Here is a 20,828-nt window from a genome sequence, read left to right as displayed (position 1 = left end):
GGTTCTTGGGGCGGCCGGGTAGCGCAGCGGACTAAAGCGTCTGTCTCCCACCACAGAGACAGTGGGATCGAATCCAGCTGTGGTGCCTCCGGCTTGGCCGGCCGTCATACTGGCTCGATTGGCAGAGTCGGCGTGAGGGAAGCCTGTGGGTGGGTCCTGGTCGTTGTAAACAGCGACTCCTACAGTTCGGTCGGGGTGCCTGCACAGCGAGGGAAGGATCTGGAGGGAGGTAGTGTGATCTTCCACACGTTGTTACACTCTCCCAGTGAGAGTCCGCGCTGCCAGGTGAAAAGAAGCGGTGGGCTGGCTACACATGTGTCGGAGGAAGCATGTGATGGTCTCCGCCCTCCCAGACCGACGGTAGGGGGTAGAGTGCGCAACGACCAGGAAGGGGATTGGGAATTGGCATAACGACTAACATTGGGAGGGAAGAAAAACGGAAAAATAAGGGGGGGAAAGCTAAAAAAAAAAAAAAAAAAAAAGAGTAGTTTCAGATTCAGAATTTTATTGATTTGGGGCAATTCATATTTGTAGCTTCACGAGTAACAAAAACAACAAAAAACAAAACATCTCAATGACAGCACGGCAACAACAACATTCCATGCAATACACAATCCAGTAAAAGTAAAAACAGACTACTACGTGTAAAAGGCTACTTAAAATGACTACTGTCTGTTTAAAAGTCTGATAGGTAGCCGAGGGGACAAAAGATTTGGCGTAACGGTTGGTCCTACTTGGTGGAACGTCGTAACGGCGGCCAGAAGGCAACAACGAAGACCGTGGAGACAGAGCGTGGAGGGGTTGGTTTGTGTGGGATGCTCGTCCCCTTCTTGACCACCTGGTCCGTCCAGAGAGAACATGGGTCTCTCTGTTTTACTCCCAATTATTTTGGAGCACACCAACGTTGTAGTGGTTGTTGTAGTAGTGAACTGAATAGTGATTCTTATACATCATTACATTAAACCAGCGGTCAGCACCTTTACTATCAAGAGCCTTTTTCCCCCCTCCTCCCACGAAATAAAATTCATCTGGAGCCGCAAAACCTATTTACCCTAAAATGAAGATAACGCCGTGTATAACGTTTTATATATAGTTAACCTCTTAACCTCTTTAGCATCAGGCAAAAACAGGGCCATTTTTGTCTTTGTTTTTGACGACCGCATACATTTTTTGCATTAGCTTTATACTTATAGCACATGCATGAGTCTGGTCTTTATTTTATTAAAAAAAAATGTATTAGAAGTTAGGCACAGCAACAGTCGGTTCACATCTGAATGTACATGTCTAGCTTATTCGGGTGTATATGGAATGACATTTTTCTAGCATCAACTTGGGATATTTTGTCCCGGCGACTTCTTAAGACTTCTTGGGTCTTTGAAAAGCGCTATACAAAATAAATGTATTATTATTATTATTATTATATACTAGGGCTGTCCCCGACTAAGGATTTGGATGGTCGACTATGATTGGCCAAAATTTGCCGTTAGTCGACTATTGGTCGACAAAAAAAATAAAAAAGTATAATTATTATAATTTTTTTATATATATATATTTTTTTATCATTCCATTTGGGCTGTGGGGGGTGCTTAATGCCTGAAGGAGTCGACTGAAGGCTTCTTGTCCTCTGCAAAAGCATGCAATTGGTCCACTGATGGATACATCTTGATATTTGTCTAGTCTAGTGTGTTCATTAGACGGGTGAAATCCTCTTTCAGTGCCTCTGTGCCTGTTTTCGTAGGCAGTTGGCCTCTGGTATGCACGCCATTAGCGTTAGCCACGCTTCTAGGCCTCTTTCTTTTGGAAAGAATGATACAAATATATATATGTATATATATATTATAAATCGTTTTTTTATTTTTTTATATATTCGACTAAGAGGTTGGCTGGTCGACTACGGCTCCTTTCGACCGATTAGTCGACTAATCGACGAATAGGGGTCAGCCCTATTATATATTATATATATTATATACATACAAAACAGACATCAGGATAAGTCTGGTCTCTTTTGAAAGGTGGACGACGTTGTGTCGTGGTCGGTGACTTGTCATGGTTGATGATGTGTCGTGGTGTGATCAGTCGTTCCTTCGCCTAAATGTGTCTAAAAACCAAGGATATGATGGGAAGTCATCACCCGGTCCCACCTTGACATAAATGCCACTTGGGGGCGCAGTAGAGCAGTCGTCTGGTAATCGGAAGCGGTTCCCAGTTCGATTCCGGCTCCTCCCAGCAGCGCGTCGACGTGTCCTTGAGCGAGTCACTGAACCCATAACTGCTCCCGGTGAGCAAGTCGGCACCTTGCGTGGTCGCCTCCGCCGTCGGTTTGTGAATATGTGAGTGAATTAGGGCTGGGCGATTAATCGATTTTATCGATTAACTGTTTCAGCGCCAATGTCTAAGAAAGTCGGGTTAACTCGCTATGCGTTGAGCGCCAATCACGAGAAAAGTCGGGTTTTAATCGTTATTTCTTTTATTCGCTATATCCATAAATTTTTCATCCATCCAGCCTGATGTCGTCATTGGGAATGGGTCTGAGCTAGCAAAATCGATAATCTAGCGTTATTTCCAGAACGATTCATAAATCAAGCGAGAAAATGGCACGCTTTCTAAGGAAATACATTGAAGCGCGGTTTGCTCGAGTTTCTTGAGATGAGACAGAATCGCTCTGGAACTATATTCATATTCACCACGGTATAAAACGGAAATGTATGTATGAAAGAATTATCTGTTTTTTGCATGTTAACTGCAAGAAACTCACTGACAATCGACACATTTATTAGATCCATAGCTATAATATTTCATATAGTTTTATCACTCGCAAAACACGGCATTCTCCCCATTGCATTACAGCGATGGCGTTCTAACCAGAAGGTAAACAGCGCCCCCTTGCCGTCCATTGAGTTAATTCGAATGAATGACTTAGGACGATTTAAAATAATTAAAGGATTTTCACACAAAAAAATCTAATCCCAATAGGGAAATTCATTCTTGTTTGATGATCAAGAGGCACCTTTTATTTGTTTTAAGTGAAGTTTGGTGAAAAAGCAAGTTATTGCACTATTAATCCCAATGGGGACATTTGGTTTGATTTGTGTTGAATAAAAACAAAGCTTATTTGAATGATTTCCTTGGCGTTTCTAGTTAGAGAAAAAAATCGATTAAAAAATCGGATGTGGTGTGAAAAAATCAGGAGATTTTATTTTTAGGCCATATCACCCCCAGCCCTAGAGTGAATGTGAGGCATAAAGCACAACAGCGTCTTTTCTTGGAAAGGAAGATGAGTCTCCAACGTTCTAGCCTGGTCTGGCACCCCAACATGTCCAACAGAAATAGACTTAACAGCCTGGTCCGAGTGGCAAGTAGAATTACTGGAATAAGTCGGGCTCAGCTTACTGACGTCTACCGTCAACGGCTTCTCAGGAAGGACGAAGGCATTTTGGATTGTTCCCATCGCCCCCTGCAGAGGGGGTTTGAGTTGTTGTTCCCATCGCCCCCCTGCAGAGGGGGTTTGAGTTGTTGTTCCCATCGCCCCCTGCAGAGGGGGTTTGAGTTGTTCCCATCGCCCCCTGCAGAGGGGGTTTGAGTTGTTGTTCCCATCGCCCCCTGCAGAGGGGGTTTGAGTTGTTGTTCCCATCGCCCCCTGCAGAGGGGGTTTGAGTTGTTGTTCCCATCGCCCCCTGCAGAGGGGGTTTGAGTTGTTGTTCCCATCGCCCCCTGCAGAGGGGGTTTGAGTTGTTGTTCCCATCGCCCCCTGCAGAGGGGGTTTGAGTTGTTCCCATCGCCCCCTGCAGAGGGGGTTTGAGTTGTTGCCATCGCCCCCTGCAGAGGGGGTTTGAGTTGTTCCCATCGCCCCCTGCAGAGGGGGTTTGAGTTGTTCCCATCGCCCCCTGCAGAGGGGGTTTGAGTTGTTCCCATCGCCCCCTGCAGAGGGGGTTTGAGTTGTTCCCATCGCCCCCTGCAGAGGGGGTTTGAGTTGTTGCCATCGCCCCCTGCAGAGGGGGTTTGAGTTGTTGCCATCGCCCCCTGCAGAGGGGGTTTGAGTTGTTGTTCCCATCGCCCCCTGCAGAGGGGGTTTGGATTGTTCCCATCGCCCCCTGCAGAGGGGGTTTGGATTGTTCCCATCGCCCCCTGCAGAGGGGGTTTGAGTTGTTGCCATCGGGCTGACTATTCAGGAGCCTGAGGGAAGGACTAAGGCTGCGGTTACACCTTTCGTATCATTTCGTATTGTTTTCTTATACGTATCGCCGCGTATCGCCGCAACGTCATGCGCCTCGAGTCACACTTTCGTTTTTTTTTTGTTTTTGTCAGCCGAGCACACTGATGTAGTACACTGCCAAAGCAGTAGGTGGCAGTAGGTGGCAAACATGAAGGCAATTTCAACCAATCAGAACGAATGTGCCAATACACTTCCTGGTGGAAGCTCCAGCAAAGAAAATGTCAATAAGGCAGGCGCCTATGCCGCGCCACCATCTTGCTCACCATTTACTCAATGCAGCAAAAAAATTTCAGCAAAGCCTAATAAAAGTGCAATAAACAAAACGGATACATTCACTGTGTGTTCTGCCTGTCATTTGTTGATGAAACAAAACTAACATCAACACAAGTGACCACCAAGAGCGGATAGTTTAGTCTAAAAAACGATCGGTAGCATTGTTAGCTGCATGCTAACGTCAATGGAGTATGCCATTATAACAATATAGCATTGTGGCTAGAAGCTAACGTTAGCTCACGCTACTTAGCCAGCACAAACTGATGATATCGCGAGCTATCAGTAGTTAGATAACATTAGAGACAACGCTGTGTGTATTAAACAAAGGTGAATAGATGACTGGGCCATTTTGTTTAATGCTTGTTAAGTTGAAAGAGGAACTCTGAGCTAACAGGGTCTGAATCCTGATAGCTCACGTTAGCCAGCTGCTCATGCAATCGGTAATGCTAGCAGAATGAATGGATGTAAACTTTATTTAACATATTGCATATGGGTACAATACAATACGGCTCAATACAAACAATTGTTAAGGGAATGCAGACTGTTGTAGCTTGGACTGGGGTCCTTATAACAATAACTTGACAACACATGGTAGCTGAAGCTATTTGGGACACGGAGCTCTGTCCCAAACACACACACTGTTGTCACCGGAAGGGCACGCAGATGGTATCTACTGCGCATGGGCGTTTTCGCAACAACTGCTCCGTGCTGACTACGCGCTGTTGTCGAAGCGTTTTTTTTGCGTATCTCCAAACGCAAACACAATTTTGCGTTTCAGCCATATCCACAAAAAAACGCCAAAAAACGCATTTCTGTGTAGATAGGACATCAAACGTCGTCAAAAACGTATAAATAAACGCCAGGAATACACTAGTCTAACCATAGCCTAAGATACTTTAAAGATGCAGGAAGGACTAAGATACTTTAAAGCTCTTTCAGGAGCCTTAGGGAAGGACTAAGATACTTTAAAGCTGTTTCAGGAGCCTTAGGGAAGGACTAAGATACTTTAAAGATGTTTCAGGAGCCTGAGAGAAGGACTAAGGGACTTTAAAGATGTTTCAGGAAGAACTACTGTAAGAGACTTGAGATGTTTCAGGAGCCTGAGAGAAGAACTAAGGGTCTTTATTGAGACAGTAGGAAGGCTGAGAAGGAGACACAGGAGAGAAGGTTCTTTATTGAGATGGTAGGAAGGCTGAGAGGGAGACACTGGAGAGAAGGTTCTTTATTGAGACGGTAGGAAGGCTGAGAGGGAGACACAGGAGAGAAGGTTCTTTATTGAGACAGTAGGAAGGCTGAGAGGGAGACACTGGAGAGAAGGTTCTTTATTGAGACAGTAGGAAGGCTGAGGGGGAGACACAGGAGAGAAGGTTCTTTGATACAGGAAGGCTGAGGGAGACACAGGAGATAAGGTTCTTTATTGAGACGGTAGGAAGGCTGAGAGGGAGACACAGGAGAGAAGGTTCTTTATTGAGACAGTAGGAAGGCTGAGAGGGAGACACAGGAGAGAAGGTTCTTTATTGAGACAGTAGGAAGGCTGAGAGGGAGACACGGGAGAGAAGGTTCTGTATTGAGACGGTAGGAAGGCTGAGAGGGAGACACGGGAGAGAAGGTTCTTTATTGAGACAGTAGGAAGGCTGAGAGGGAGACACAGGAGAGAAGGTTCTTTATTGAGACAGTAGGAAGGCTGAGAGGGAGACACTGGAGAGAAGGTTCTTTATTGAGACAGTAGGAAGGCTGAGAGGGAGACACGGGAGAGAAGGTTCTTTATTGAGACAGTAGGAAGGCTGAGAGGGAGACACAGGAGAGAAGGTTCTTTATTGAGACAGTAGGAAGGCTGAGAGGGAGACACAGGAGAGAAGGTTCTTTATTGAGACAGTAGGAAGGCTGAGAGGGAAACACAGGAGATAAGGTTCTTTATTGAGACGGTAGGAAGGCTGAGAGGGAGACACAGGAGAGAAGGTTCTTTATTTAGACGGTAGGAAGGCTGAGAGGGAGACACAGGAGAGAAGGTTCTTTATTGAGACGGTAGGAAGGCTGAGAGGGAGACACAGGAGATAAGGTTCTTTATTGAGACGGTAGGAAGGCTGAGAGGGAGACACAGGAGAGAAGGTTCTTTATTGAGACAGTAGGAAGGCTGAGAGGGAGACACAGGAGAGAAGGTTCTTTATTGAGACAGTAGGAAGGCTGAGAGGGAGACGCAGGAGAGAAGGTTCTTTATTGAGACAGTAGGAAGGCTGAGAGGGAGACACTGGAGAGAAGGTTCTTTATTGAGACAGTAGGAAGGCTGAGAGGGAGACACTGGAGAGAAGGTTCTTTATTGAGACGGTAGGAAGGCTGAGAGGGAGACACTGGAGAGAAGGTTCTTTATTGAGACGGTAGGAAGGCTGAGAGGGAGACACAGGAGAGAAGGTTCTTTATTGAGACAGTAGGAAGGCTGAGAGGGAGACACTGGAGAGAAGGTTCTTTATTGAGACAGTAGGAAGGCTGAGAGGGAGACACTGGAGAGAAGGTTCTTTATTGAGACGGTAGGAAGGCTGAGAGGGAGACACTGGAGAGAAGGTTCTTTATTGAGACGGTAGGAAGGCTGAGAGGGAGACACTGGAGAGAAGGTTCTTTATTGAGACAGTAGGAAGGCTGAGGGGGAGACACAGGAGAGAAGGTTCTTTGATACAAGAAGGCTGAGGGAGACACAGGAGATAAGGTTCTTTATTGAGACGGTAGGAAGGCTGAGAGGGAGACACAGGAGAGAAGGTTCTTTATTGAGACAGTAGGAAGGCTGAGAGGGAGACACGGGAGAGAAGGTTCTGTATTGAGACGGTAGGAAGGCTGAGAGGGAGACACGGGAGAGAAGGTTCTTTATTGAGACAGTAGGAAGGCTGAGAGGGAGACACAGGAGAGAAGGTTCTTTATTGAGACAGTAGGAAGGCTGAGAGGGAGACACTGGAGAGAAGGTTCTTTATTGAGACAGTAGGAAGGCTGAGAGGGAGACGCAGGAGAGAAGGTTCTTTATTGAGACAGTAGGAAGGCTGAGAGGGAGACACAGGAGAGAAGGTTCTTTATTGAGACAGTAGGAAGGCTGAGAGGGAGACACAGGAGAGAAGGTTCTTTATTGAGACAGTAGGAAGGCTGAGAGGGAAACACAGGAGATAAGGTTCTTTATTGAGACGGTAGGAAGGCTGAGAGGGAGACACAGGAGAGAAGGTTCTTTATTTAGACGGTAGGAAGGCTGAGAGGGAGACACAGGAGAGAAGGTTCTTTATTGAGACGGTAGGAAGGCTGAGAGGGAGACACAGGAGATAAGGTTCTTTATTGAGACGGTAGGAAGGCTGAGAGGGAGACACAGGAGAGAAGGTTCTTTATTGAGACAGTAGGAAGGCTGAGAGGGAGACACGGGAGAGAAGGTTCTTTATTGAGACAGTAGGAAGGCTGAGAGGGAGACGCAGGAGAGAAGGTTCTTTATTGAGACAGTAGGAAGGCTGAGAGGGAGACGCAGGAGAGAAGGTTCTTTATTGAGACAGTAGGAAGGCTGAGAGGGAGACACTGGAGAGAAGGTTCTTTATTGAGACAGTAGGAAGGCTGAGAGGGAGACACTGGAGAGAAGGTTCTTTATTGAGACGGTAGGAAGGCTGAGAGGGAGACACTGGAGAGAAGGTTCTTTATTGAGACGGTAGGAAGGCTGAGAGGGAGACACAGGAGAGAAGGTTCTTTATTGAGACAGTAGGAAGGCTGAGAGGGAGACACTGGAGAGAAGGTTCTTTATTGAGACAGTAGGAAGGCTGAGAGGGAGACACTGGAGAGAAGGTTCTTTATTGAGACGGTAGGAAGGCTGAGAGGGAGACACTGGAGAGAAGGTTCTTTATTGAGACGGTAGGAAGGCTGAGAGGGAGACACTGGAGAGAAGGTTCTTTATTGAGACAGTAGGAAGGCTGAGGGGGAGACACAGGAGAGAAGGTTCTTTGATACAAGAAGGCTGAGGGAGACACAGGAGATAAGGTTCTTTATTGAGACGGTAGGAAGGCTGAGAGGGAGACACAGGAGAGAAGGTTCTTTATTTAGACGGTAGGAAGGCTGAGAGGGAGACACAGGAGAGAAGGTTCTTTATTGAGACGGTAGGAAGGCTGAGAGGGAGACACAGGAGATGAGGTTCTTTATTGAGACGGTAGGAAGGCTGAGAGGGAGACACAGGAGAGAAGGTTCTTTATTGAGACAGTAGGAAGGCTGAGGGGGAGACACGGGGAGAGAAGGTTCTTTATTGAGACAGTAGGAAGGCTGAGAGGGAGACGCAGGAGAGAAGGTTTTTTATTGAGACAGTAGGAAGGCTGAGAGGGAGACACAGGAGAGAAGGTTCTTTATTGAGACGGTAGGAGGGCTGAGGGAGACACAGGAGAGAAGGTTCTTTATTAAGACGGTAGGAAGGCTGAGATCACAAGCAAGATGGGGAACATGCATTTGCAGAGCTAGGGCTCCTCCTCCTCCTTAACGCTCTCCCCTCTGCCGCCCCCCCCCCCCTTCCTCGTGCAGAAATTCAAGATCCGTATCGAGGACCCTCCCAGGCGCAAGCACATGGTGTTCCTGGGCGGGGCCGTGCTGGCCGACATCATGAAGGACAAGGACAACTTCTGGCTGACCAGGGAGGAGTACGAGGAGAAAGGGATGCGTGTGCTGGAGAAGCTGGGAGTCACCGTCAGATAAGGGCCCAGCGCAGGGAAGCCCTGGATCCACCCAGCTGCTCCGCTTAGCTCCTTCTCCTCCACCCAACAACACCTCCTCCTCCACCCAACAACAACACCTCCTCCACCCAGCTCCTCCTCCACCCAGCTCCGCCACCTGACATCCATTCTCCTGTCGGTCCTAGATGGTCATCAGCCACCTCGTTCATACATGCACACGTCTTCTTCCAAGAGCGAGGAGGGAAGATGGGAGAAGAGGGGGTGGGGTTGGGGTATGGATGATGTAGATAGAGGTGGTGGGGTTGGGGTATGGATGATAGAGGTGATGGGGTTGAGGTGTGGATGATGGAGGTGGTGGGGTTGAGGTATGGATGATGTGGATAGAGGTGGTGGGGTTGGGGTATGGATGATGTTGTGGGGTTGAGGTGTGGATGATGGAGGTGGTAGGGTTGAGGTATGGATGATGTGGATAGAGGGGTTGGGGTATGGATGATGTTGTGGGGTTGAGGTGTGGATGATGGAGGTGGTAGGGTTGAGGTATGGATGATGTGGAGGTGGTGGGGTATGGATGATGTGGATAGAGGTGATGGGGTTGGGGTATGGATGATGTGGATGATGGATGGAGGTGGTGGGGGTGCGGTATGGATGATGTGGTGGGGTAATGGGGGTGGTTGTGAAGGAGCGCTTCCAACTAGGGTTGGGAATTATCCACCTGTTCCTAATACCATATTATCACGATACTCGGGCCACGATATGAAAATATCGATATTCTTGATGCTTTGGAACGCCCTAATTATTATTGCACTTTGATGCCCATGATATTTTTTCACAATCTGATTTAGATAGATCGTTTTTCTTGACAAAAAAAAAAAGCCATGAATAAATTACTTGATGCAATTTGTGGACCTTGAATCAGTCATTGAAGGACTATTTTGTGTCAAAAGCGTAAGTTAATGGACACATTACGTGGCATTTCATTAAAAGCCTAAATCAAATGCACCGATATGTTGTCCGTGCATCGATGTAATATTAACGGAGAGCGGTATCGTGATTCTAGACTGTTATCGTTCAGTTATTCCCACCCCTACCGACTGCAGCTCAACCACTTCTGTCACCTGCCCTCCTGAATTGGCAAAAGAAAAATGTGACCTTGGGATTATTTTGAGATGAAGTTGATTATTATTATTATTAGTATTAGTATTAGTGAAGCGTTTATAGATGGGGTGTTATCAGATACCCCAACACAGAGGAGGTACTAGAGCTGGCCGATTATATGGAGAGAAATAGCCACCACTATGACGACGATGTATATGATGATATCTGCTTTTAGGTAACTTTGAGGAATCTGTCCCACTGGACGAGCATTGCGCTGAACTGCGTGATGATGGGATATACGGTTTCAAAAACCAAACTGAAGTTTCACTTGACGACGCACTGCTTCAGAAAGAATTTCATGAGAAATCCCACTTTATATCAACTTTTTCACAAATGTGTGCATCGCGAAAAAACACAAAATCCCACAATACAATCACCCAGAAAGACTATAATTGATCAGTATTGGTATATTGCCCTAGGAGGTATGTTTTTTTTTTCTTTTTTTTAAACCTCCTGCCAGTCTGCTTCGTTTCTGTCAGGGTCTTTGCTTGCTTCTCTCTCTCTCTCTCTCTCGTCTGTTCGCAGGCTTCTCTCTCTCTCTCTCTCTCTCTCGTCTGTTCGCAGGCTTCTCTCTCTCTCTCTCTCTCTCGTCTGTTCGCAGGCTTCTCTCTCTCTCGTCTGTTCGCAGGCTTCTCTCTCTCGTCTGTTCGCAGGCTTCTCTCTCTCTCGTCTGTTCGCAGGCTTCTCTCTCTCTCGTCTGTTCGCAGGCTTCTCTCTCGTCTGTTCGCAGGCTTCTCTCTCTCTCGTCTGTTCGCAGGCTTCTCTCTCTCTCGTCTGTTCGCAGGCTTCTCTCTCTCTCTCGTCTGTTCGCAGGCTTCTCTCTCTCTCTCGTCTGTTCGCAGGCTTCTCTCTCTCTCTGGTCTGTTCACAGGCTTCTCTCTCGTCTGTTCGCAGGCTTCTCTCTCTCGTCTGTTCGCAGGCTTCTCTCTCTCTCTCGTCTGTTCGCAGGCTTCTCTCTCTCTCTCGTCTGTTCGCAGGCTTCTCTCGTCTGTTCGCAGGCTTCTCTCTCTCGTCTGTTCGCAGGCTTCTCTCTCTCGTCTGTTCGCAGGCTTCTCTCTCTCTCGTCTGTTCGCAGGCTTCTCTCTCTCGTCTGTTCGCAGGCTTCTCTCTCTCTCTCGTCTGTTCGCAGGCTTCTCTCTCTCTCGTCTGTTCGCAGGCTTCTCTCTCTCGTCTGTTCGCAGGCTTCTCTCTCTCTCGTCTGTTCGCAGGCTTCTCTCTCTCTCTCTCTCTCTCGTCTGTTCGCAGGCTTCTCTCTCTCTCGTCTGTTCGCAGGCTTCTCTCTCTCTCGTCTGTTCGCAGGCTTCTCTCTCTCTCGTCTGTTCGCAGGCTTCTCTCTCTCTCGTCTGTTCGCAGGCTTCTCTCTCTCGTCTGTTCGCAGGCTTCTCTCTCTCTCGTCTGTTCGCAGGCTTCTCTCTCTCTCGTCTGTTCGCAGGCTTCTCTCTCTCTCTCTCGTCTGTTCGCAGGCTTCTCTCTCTCTCTCTCGTCTGTTCGCAGGCTTCTCTCTCTCTCTCGTCTGTTCGCAGGCTTCTCTCTCTCGTCTGTTCGCAGGCTTCTCTCTCTCTCTCTCGTCTGTTCGCAGGCTTCTCTCTCTCTCTCTCGTCTGTTCGCAGGCTTCTCTCTCTCTCGTCTGTTCGCAGGCTTCTCTCTCTCTCTCGTCTGTTCGCAGGCTTCTCTCTCTCTCTCGTCTGTTCGCAGGCTTCTCTCTCTCTCGTCTGTTCGCAGGCTTCTCTCTCTCTCTCGTCTGTTCGCAGGCTTCTCTCTCTCGTCTGTTCGCAGGCTTCTCTCTCTCTCTCGTCTGTTCGCAGGCTTCTCTCTCTCGTCTGTTCGCAGGCTTCTCTCTCTCTCTCGTCTGTTCGCAGGCTTCTCTCTCTCTCGTCTGTTTGCAGGCTTCTCTCTCTCGTCTGTTCGCAGGCTTCTCTCTCTCGTCTGTTCGCAGGCTTCTCTCTCTCTCTCGTCTGTTCGCAGGCTTCTCTCTCTCTCGTCTGTTCGCAGGCTTCTCTCTCTAGTCTGTTCGCAGGCTTCTCTCTCTCTCTCGTCTGTTCGCAGGCTTCTCTCTCGTCTGTTCGCAGGCTTCTCTCTCTCTCGTCTGTTCGCAGGCTTCTCTCTCTCGTCTGTTCGATTGGGCTTGGGGTAAAAAAAAAAAAAAAAAAAAAGTTTCGAGAGGTCGGGGACTCCTCCGGCCTGTCTGCCGCTGTGGATCTTGGAGGACAGAAAGGACCCTCTTCCCGATGATCGGCAAGCATTTCATTCCACCGGCGGCGTGGGGTTCTGCCGTGGGTTCGGCTCCAGCAGGATCCATAGACGCTCCTCTCCTTCACTCCCGTTTTTTTTTCTTGTTTCTAATTAGGGATGTCCGATATTATCGGCCTACATTGTCATTAAAATGTAATATCGGAAATTATCTATCTTTTTTTTCAAAAATAAATGTTCTTTTATTTTTATTTTTTACTTTTATTTAACCTTTATTTACCCAGGCAAGCGAGTAAGAACAAATTCTTATTTTATTTATTGTCAAAAGTATGCATAATGTTGTGTTAATTCCACGACAAGAGATATGTGATGTTAATTACCTGAAATTATTCTGTTTTTTCCCCCGCATATATCGGTATCCGTTATCGGTATCGGAAATTAAGAGTTGGACAATATCGGTAAAAAAAAGCCAATATCGAACATCCCTGGTTTCGAATCATTTGACGTTTTTGTTTTGCTTCGGCGGGAGAATGAGGGTTTTGCCCTTTCCCCCCACGATGGGACTGTTCTCCGTGTGTCCTCTGTGTGTTGTTCTTGCGTTACTCTTCATTCAAACACACCGGCGCGTGGCCCCAGGAACGCACATTCTGCCCTTCGCCGGAAACCGATCTAGCTTCAGTTCTGCCCATCGCAACCGTTTTTTTTTTTTTTTAACTTTGACCAGTCAGCTGGTTCTTTTTGCGTTTATCGCTTTTTTCTGGTCAAGTATGACCGACAGAAACAGGTTGAATGAGGGTATAGATGGGGGGGGAAAGACACTCTGAGAAAGTACGGCTTGTCCGGGAGTCGAACTCGCTACCCCAGATCCGTGACGCGCACGGTTGTCCCCGACGCCGAAATAGCGTTCGAGGTACGCGGTGAGCTACTGGAGCTCCCCCGCAACAGTTATTTTTAACGATAAGAAAACTAAATAAAGCAATTCATTCTGAGATCGATAGCATCACTTCCTGATGATAAAACGATAAAAGGAGGACTGGTCGTCACGTCAAGAGTGGCGGCGCTCTACGCTCTGCCTGGTGTCGGACTTTGAGTGCCAGTTCTATTGAAGCCTAAACTATCAAAAATATGCCAGCTATCTGAGGGAATATTCATCACTATATCAAACGTTGGCTAGTTAACGAGGCAACAAATTGCAGATGATTCTGACAACCCGAGGTAATAACCCGTTTAAATGACTCGGAACGTCGGCCGAACTGAACGTTTTAGACACAGACTGACACGACGCGCTCTGCACACGGTGACGTGACGACCCTTCCTTCTCTTATACTTTCCTTAGTCTCAGCCTAGGAGGAAACAAAGGAGTGGACGGTGACATCACAGAGAGTCAGGCGAGGTGAGCCGCGAAAATGTAACGCTTTTATTTTGTCAATCATTTTTTTTTTTTTTTTTTTTTTAAGAGTTTCTAATGAGACCAGTGTGGTTTAGCGCCCTCTCTCTCCCTGGAGGGGCAGGTCTTCCGGTCCGGTCTCCTCCTAGGTCTCCTCCTAGCTGCTCTCTGGAGAAGACCATCAGTGGGTTTGGTTACAAAGGGATGGTCTTTAGTTTGGGCTCCTTTTTAAAAGTATTTGTGACGTGAATAAGAATGTGGTGTCGGTCGCCATGGAGACCATGTAAAAGCTGGTATTTGCGGTTTCCCTTTTTTTTTTTTTTTGGTTCTCATATGTATATTGGAAGCACTCGACGACACAATATATATTATGTACAATTCTCTCTTCCAGTGCCAAGTTCAGTTAACTGTAGCTGGATCCTAGTTTTTTTTCTTTTTTCTTTGGTTGTCCTTTTGTTCCTTTTTGTTCATAGTGTAACTGCCTATACCGCTGATTTAAATAAAAGCAAATTGATTTATAAATACTCACTTGGGTCTCTTTGTGCCGCTCGACATAAATACCTGTCCGTCTGCCACGACCACGCTCTTAAATAAAACGGGATTAGAGGCTGCTGTTCAGAAGTAAAGTGATGAGATTTATTCACGTTAGATTATATATTAGATCGGATTACATTACATTAGATCACATTACATTACATTCGATCACATTACATTACATTAGACTCAAATGTATTGTCATCATGCAGCACAAGTACAGTACAATGAAAATAAGTTTTGCATCCAACCAGAGTGCAAATGTAACGGTAAAGTGCACCAGCAATGTACAGGTGATTAAAACTGGGTATACTAGCTAATCCGATGTATGTACAATGATGCAGGTATAAAGACACTATGGTAGTAAGTCATACTGGCCAGCAGTATAACTATTGAGAGTAGGTAAGGGATATACAGTAGGTATCGTATCTACAGATACTATACCCACCTCATACTATAGTCTACCCATAATATGTATGATGGCGTGTACAACAGTGCTGTATATACTGCATATTTACATTTATATATGACTAAATATATATACTTGCATATAATCCTATATACTACTCATACACCTGCATATAACCCATATGATGGCATGTACAATAATGCTGTATATACCATATATATATATATTCTCACCATGTATATATATACAGTATATCCACACCTGTCAATACATACCTGCATATTCCTTTTACATATCTGTAGATACTATTTATCTGTACATATCGTATTTTTCACCATTAGTATTCTGTTCATTTCATGTTGTATTTAGTTTACTTCGTAATGTATAGAGCTTGCTTAATTTGTATTTTCATGACACATTGTGTCCTGTGTTTTTGTTCTTTCGTCATTGCATATATGTTTGTAATGTCCTATTCCAATTGCATGTCACATATAATTGTACTATATTCTATTGTGCTATATTTAATTTGGTTTATATCCCATTTAATTGTATTCAAATCTCTTTATTAAAGGGGAACTATTTTACTATTTCTTTCACTATTTGGGCACTTTTACACAATTCCTGTGAGTCTATGGAACACTTCTGTAATATATATATTTCTTTTATTCATTGTTTTGTATTTCTAATCAAGTCCTCAAAAACAGCATTTTTCTACCTCAAGATCTCGAGCTGTTTTGAGCCTGGGCTCCTAAACCACTGCGGAGCGTCGTCTTCGCCTGAACATTAACATGCAGCAGTGACTATATGACATCACATATAGGCACATTTTCAAATGACTCAGTTCAGTGAGGGTGAATATTGTGAGAGGAGAATTGGAAGAATGCGCCAATATGAGAATTTTGAGACATAGATCATATTAATATAAGTTCACATAGCTAGGAAACAATGCTAAACACTCAAAGGCCATTTATAAGATAGTTCCCCTTTAAGTTGTAAAGCCCTGGCCTATATTTGATTTAATAATTATATTATATTGTGCTTAACTTGGTTCATATTTCATTTTATATTACACCCCTTCTTTATTGTGATTATAACCTAACCATGCAGCACCCAAAGGAGTGAAGGAGAGGAGTTATTTTTCCTTTAATAATAATAATAACAACAACTTCATAATAATAATAATCATGATGTTGCATTACTGCTGATCAGCACGCCTATCAGAAATATATGTTGACTGTATGATAATCTCAGAACCAAGCATTTGAAATTACCTGGTTTAGTGCTTAGCCTTATTTCTAATGGTGTTCACTGTCAGACTTGGAGAAAATCACGCCACGTTGCGAAGGCTATCTCGGCCTGTGGCTTTATATTTCTCGAACAAATCATATACTGTTCATAAGATCTATTTTCTAGTGTTCCAACGAAACCTCAATCAACAAAATCCGTCCATAGATTCTGGCTGTACAGGACGAAATGTATAGGATTGATTGAGCTGGCAACCTGTATCTCTGGATGATTTCGGTCTCAATTAAATAAAAAAAGGTGATATTCTCCTTCGAATGATTCTTTCACAGGCACGCCTGGCATTACGATGCCTGCGTCTGGCAACAATTAACTGCTGCCATGATCACCTGTGACGCTGGCATGAGGGATCTGCGCTTATTTACCACCATGTCTGTGAAGACGGCAGGTGCGTCGCGTTAACTGGTCGGTGCAATTGGCGGCGGCCAAAGTTTCTGGATACCGAGCAGATTCCGACGAGGCTCATTTGTATAGAAAGGGCACATGTTCCGCCCATATTACCTCATTTAAATACGCGCCTATTGCACCGGATGCAATGCTGACACAACGCATGACCCGTCCTGAGTCCTTGTGTTCAAGTGACATGTTCAAAACTAAAATGTGTCATCCTATGCACATGAGTCTCCCGAACACGTAGAACCAAGCCCCGAGTCGATCAGAGATTCCTACGCTGAGATATGGTCACTTTTCCGCACCTTCCCCTACCAGTGAATGCCTGATTGATTGATTGATTGATTGATTGATTGATTGATTGATTGATTGATTGATTGAACATTTTATTAACAGATTGCAGAATGGGTACAGTACAGTACGGCTCAATACACACAATTGTTAAGGGCATGCAGACCAGAGAAAGACTTTCGTCTTGTTTACATCAGGGTCCCCCATTTTCAATTCATCATCCCCTCATGTCTCCTCACCCCCCCCCCCCCCCCCCCACCTACCCAACCTCCTCCAATGTACAGTTTCTACGTCAGATGTATATACTCTCTTTTTTTTTGACGCTTTTTGTATCACAAACAGTACTGTATTTGTAAATCTGGTATGTCATAAATGTATAGATGTAGCAGTACTGTCTATCTGTATGTCATGTATGTCATATATGTTATGATGAATTGAAAATGGGGGACCCTGATGTAAACAAGACGAAAGTCTTTCTCTGGTCTGCATCCCCTTAACAATTGTGTGTATTGAGCCGTACTGTATTGTACCCATTCTGCAATCTGTTAATAAAGTTTTCAATCAATCAATCCGCGGATTCCCGGAGGTATTATGCGGTAGGTTCCGCAGAAGTTACCATAGTGTAGGAAGCTCTGATCGACTCAGGGTTTGTCTCTACCTGTTCGGGAGACTCGGGTGCACAAACACCTGATTAGGATCATGTCTCTACCACAACGACAGCCCGAGCTGTGAGTGAATTACGCGCAGGGGGGCAAAGTCTTTAGAATCAGAATCAGAAAGGTCTTTATTGCCAAGTAGTTTTCACATACAAGGAATTAGCTTTGGTCGTTTTCGGTGCGACATTGGTGGACACATACATTAACAGAAGGATAATACAATATTAAAGAGGTAGAGTAAGATAACATTTTTATATTAACTTAAGTTAAGCACAATAGAATAGAATAGAATTATGGAATAAAATAAAATATGGGCCAGGGCTGTACAACTGTAAATAAAGATGTTGAATAATATTAAATGGGATATAAACTCAATTAAATATAGCACAATAGAATATAGTACAAATAAAATAGGAATAGGCCAGGGCTGGGCAGTTGTGTGCAAAGAGTATGAGTCAGTGAAGTATAGGTATGTATTGTTTGGTTGTCTATGCAAGTATTTAGTCCACACACATGCAATTATCTTTGTGTCGCCGATGCGATTGAGTCTCTGCACTCGACCCATCCCGTCGTCCTTCCCCCCCCCCCCCCCCCCCCCCCCCCAAGGGCAGCCGGGAGCAGATAGGGGCATCGGCGAGGTACCGCGCCCCCGGGGACCAATCCAAGTGCTCCTGCCCGTCTTCGTCAGGGACACGACAGCGTTAGCGACCTGTTTTTGTGCATGTTTTTCCATTGGGTTTCTCTTGGACCGCAGCCTCCTGCCAGAGGGGAGTGTCTCAAACAGGTTGTGACCGGGGTGGTAGCCGGGGTCGGCCACAATCTTACCTGCACGCTTCAGGGTCCTGGGCTGGAGGCGTACAGGTCCTGGAGGGATGGCAGATTGCAGCCGATCACCTTCTCAGCAGAGTGGACGACACGCTGCAGCCTGCCTTTGTCCTTGGCCGTGGCTGCAGCGTGCCATACTGTGATGGAGGAGGTGAGGATGGACTCCATGATGGCTGTGTAAAAGTGCACCATCATCGTCTTTGGCAGGTTGAATTTCTTCAGCTGCCGCAGGAAGTACATCCTCTTGCTGTGCTTTCTTGATGAGGTCATGGGAGATGATTGTTCCCAAGAAGCGGAAGGACTCCACAGAGTCCACTGGGGAGTCACACACCGGGTGATGGGGTTGAGTGCGACTGGGGACCTTCTGTAATCCACAACCGTCTCCAGTGTCTTGAGAGCGTTGAGCTCCAGATTGTTCTGGCTGCACCAGGTCACCAGATGGTCAATCTTCCACCTGTAGGCGGACTCACTCATCCCCACCAGAGAGGAGTCCAATGAGTAGGGATGGGTACCGAATTCGGTACTTTTGAGGCACCGAACCGAAACACGTCGGTACTACCGAGTATCGAATCAAGTGAGAAACCGAAAAAAAAATAAAAAAAAATAAAAAAAATAATTTTTTTTTTTACTTTTTTTTTTTTACCTTTTTCTTTTCATGTCAACGTTCACACGCACAATATATGCTTACCTAGGATTTGACTTGATTCAACAACAAAGCAGTCGGAGCAATGACAAGCCGAAAACTGTCGAAATTGTAGTTATTTGAAGTTTGGATTTTTTTTTACGACTGAGGTAGGTAAATTAAATTTCGACAGTTTTCGGTTTGTCATTGCTCCGACTGCTTTGTTGTTGAATCAAGTCAAATCCTAGGTAAGCATATATTGTGCGTGTGAACGTTGACATGAAAAGAAAAAGGTAAAAAAAAAAAAAAAGAATAACAAAAAAAAAAAAAAACGTATTTTTTTTTTATTTTTTTTTAAAGTACCGAAAAAAGGTACCGTTGGGTACCGGTATCGATTCACAGGTACCGGTACCGGTATCGGTTCAAATGTGAAAGGTACCCATCCCTACGGGTGGCGTCGTCCGCAAACATCAGGAGCTTGACGGACTGGCGACTGGAGAGGTGCAGCTGTTGGTGTAAAGTGAGAACAGAAGAGGGGAAATAACACAGCCTTGGGGGGAACCTGTGCTGATGGTCTGGGAGTCTGAGGTGTGTTTTCCCAGTCTCACGTGCTGCTTCCTGTCGGACTTTTATTATATACTTTATTATATGCCGTATGCGCACTGTCTTTATGCTACGGAGATGTTTCTAAAGATAGATGTTTCTCGGCATAGTTTCACACAGCCAACAAAGTGCTGTACAGCCGCACCAACCGACCTGTAGGAGTTCGCTGTCCACAACGTCCGATCCCCACCCACCGGCTTTCCCACCCCCTAACACTGCCAATTGTATTAGTATGAACGACCAGCCAAGCCGGAAGCAACGCCGAGAGCTGGGCTCGAACCCAGCGTCTCCTGCGTTAGTGGCGAGCGCACTTAGCCGCCTACAACTGTAGTTCTTTAAACGGCGCGGGAAATTATACAGCCGGACAAGTTAACAATAATTAACACATTTACAAGTCGTATTAAGTTTTGCAAATAAGGAAACGGATGGAGAACATTTAAGTTATTAAAAGTGATGCTGTAAGAAGACCAGTGGGAGGTACACACAAACACACACACATATGATTCACACACACATACATATATATATACACACACTCGCACTCACACACACATACATATACACACACATATGATACACACACATACATACATATCACACACACGCATACATATACATATGATACACACACACATATACACACACACATACATATACACACATTTATACACACACACATACATATCATACACACATATGATACACACATTCATATACATACACATATGATACACACACATATGATACACATACACATTACACACACACATATGATACACACACACACACACACACATATCATACACACATACACACATACACACACGCACAATAGCAAGGTCAAGGGCAGTCTTGACCAGTTTGCTATCCGATTAATTTGGGGTCCCGAACAGAAAATGGTCTCTGTTTTGGGGGGGGGGGGGGGGGGGGGGGGGGGGGGGGGGGGGGGGCAGGCAGAGAGAGCAGAGGGAGCAGGGGACACAAGGGGGCGCCGCAGGGGACAGGGGGGGTATCGTGTTCACATTTGTTTCAGATTTCATCCGTGTAAACAAAGAGAGGCAGCAGACACGCTGGGGCCTGTTTAGATCATCAGCCCCAGACTAACATCCAGGAGCAGCGTCGAGCTCACGCCCTGTCAGGCTCTCTCTCCTCTCTCTGCTCTCTCTCCTCTCTCTCCTCTCTCTCTCCTCTCTCTGCTCTCTCCTCTCTCTCTCCTCTCTCTGCTCTCTCCTCTCTCTCTGCTCTCTGCTCTCTCTCCTCTCTCTCTGTTCTCTCTGCTCTCTCTGCTCTCTCTCCTCTCTCTGCTCC

General features: G+C 45.7%; 1 protein-coding gene across 2 annotated transcripts in view; it reads left to right on the top strand.

Annotated features, from left to right (window-relative positions):
• LOC311232531 (actin-related protein 2-B-like) overlaps positions 1 to 20,828 on the top strand; it is a 91,178-nt gene that overhangs the window by 35,187 nt on the left and 35,163 nt on the right. The window contains exon 9 of one of the 2 annotated variants that reach the window (XM_084319357.1): positions 9,008 to 9,412. The exons of the other annotated variant lie outside the window; for it this stretch is intronic. Within the exon in view, the coding sequence (XP_084175483.1) occupies positions 9,008 to 9,178 (171 nt within the window). The 3' untranslated portion in view covers positions 9,179 to 9,412. Of the gene's footprint in view, positions 1 to 9,007; positions 9,413 to 20,828 lie in introns of those variants that run through there. 2 annotated transcript variants of the gene reach the window in all.

This window comes from Notolepis coatsorum (assembly GCF_963971535.1).
Source record: "Notolepis coatsorum genome assembly, chromosome: 7".
NCBI classification, from domain to species: domain Eukaryota; kingdom Metazoa; phylum Chordata; class Actinopteri; order Aulopiformes; family Paralepididae; genus Notolepis; species Notolepis coatsorum.
The sequence above is the reverse complement of the archived record's forward strand: the minus strand, read 5'-3'. Positions and strand labels throughout refer to the sequence as shown.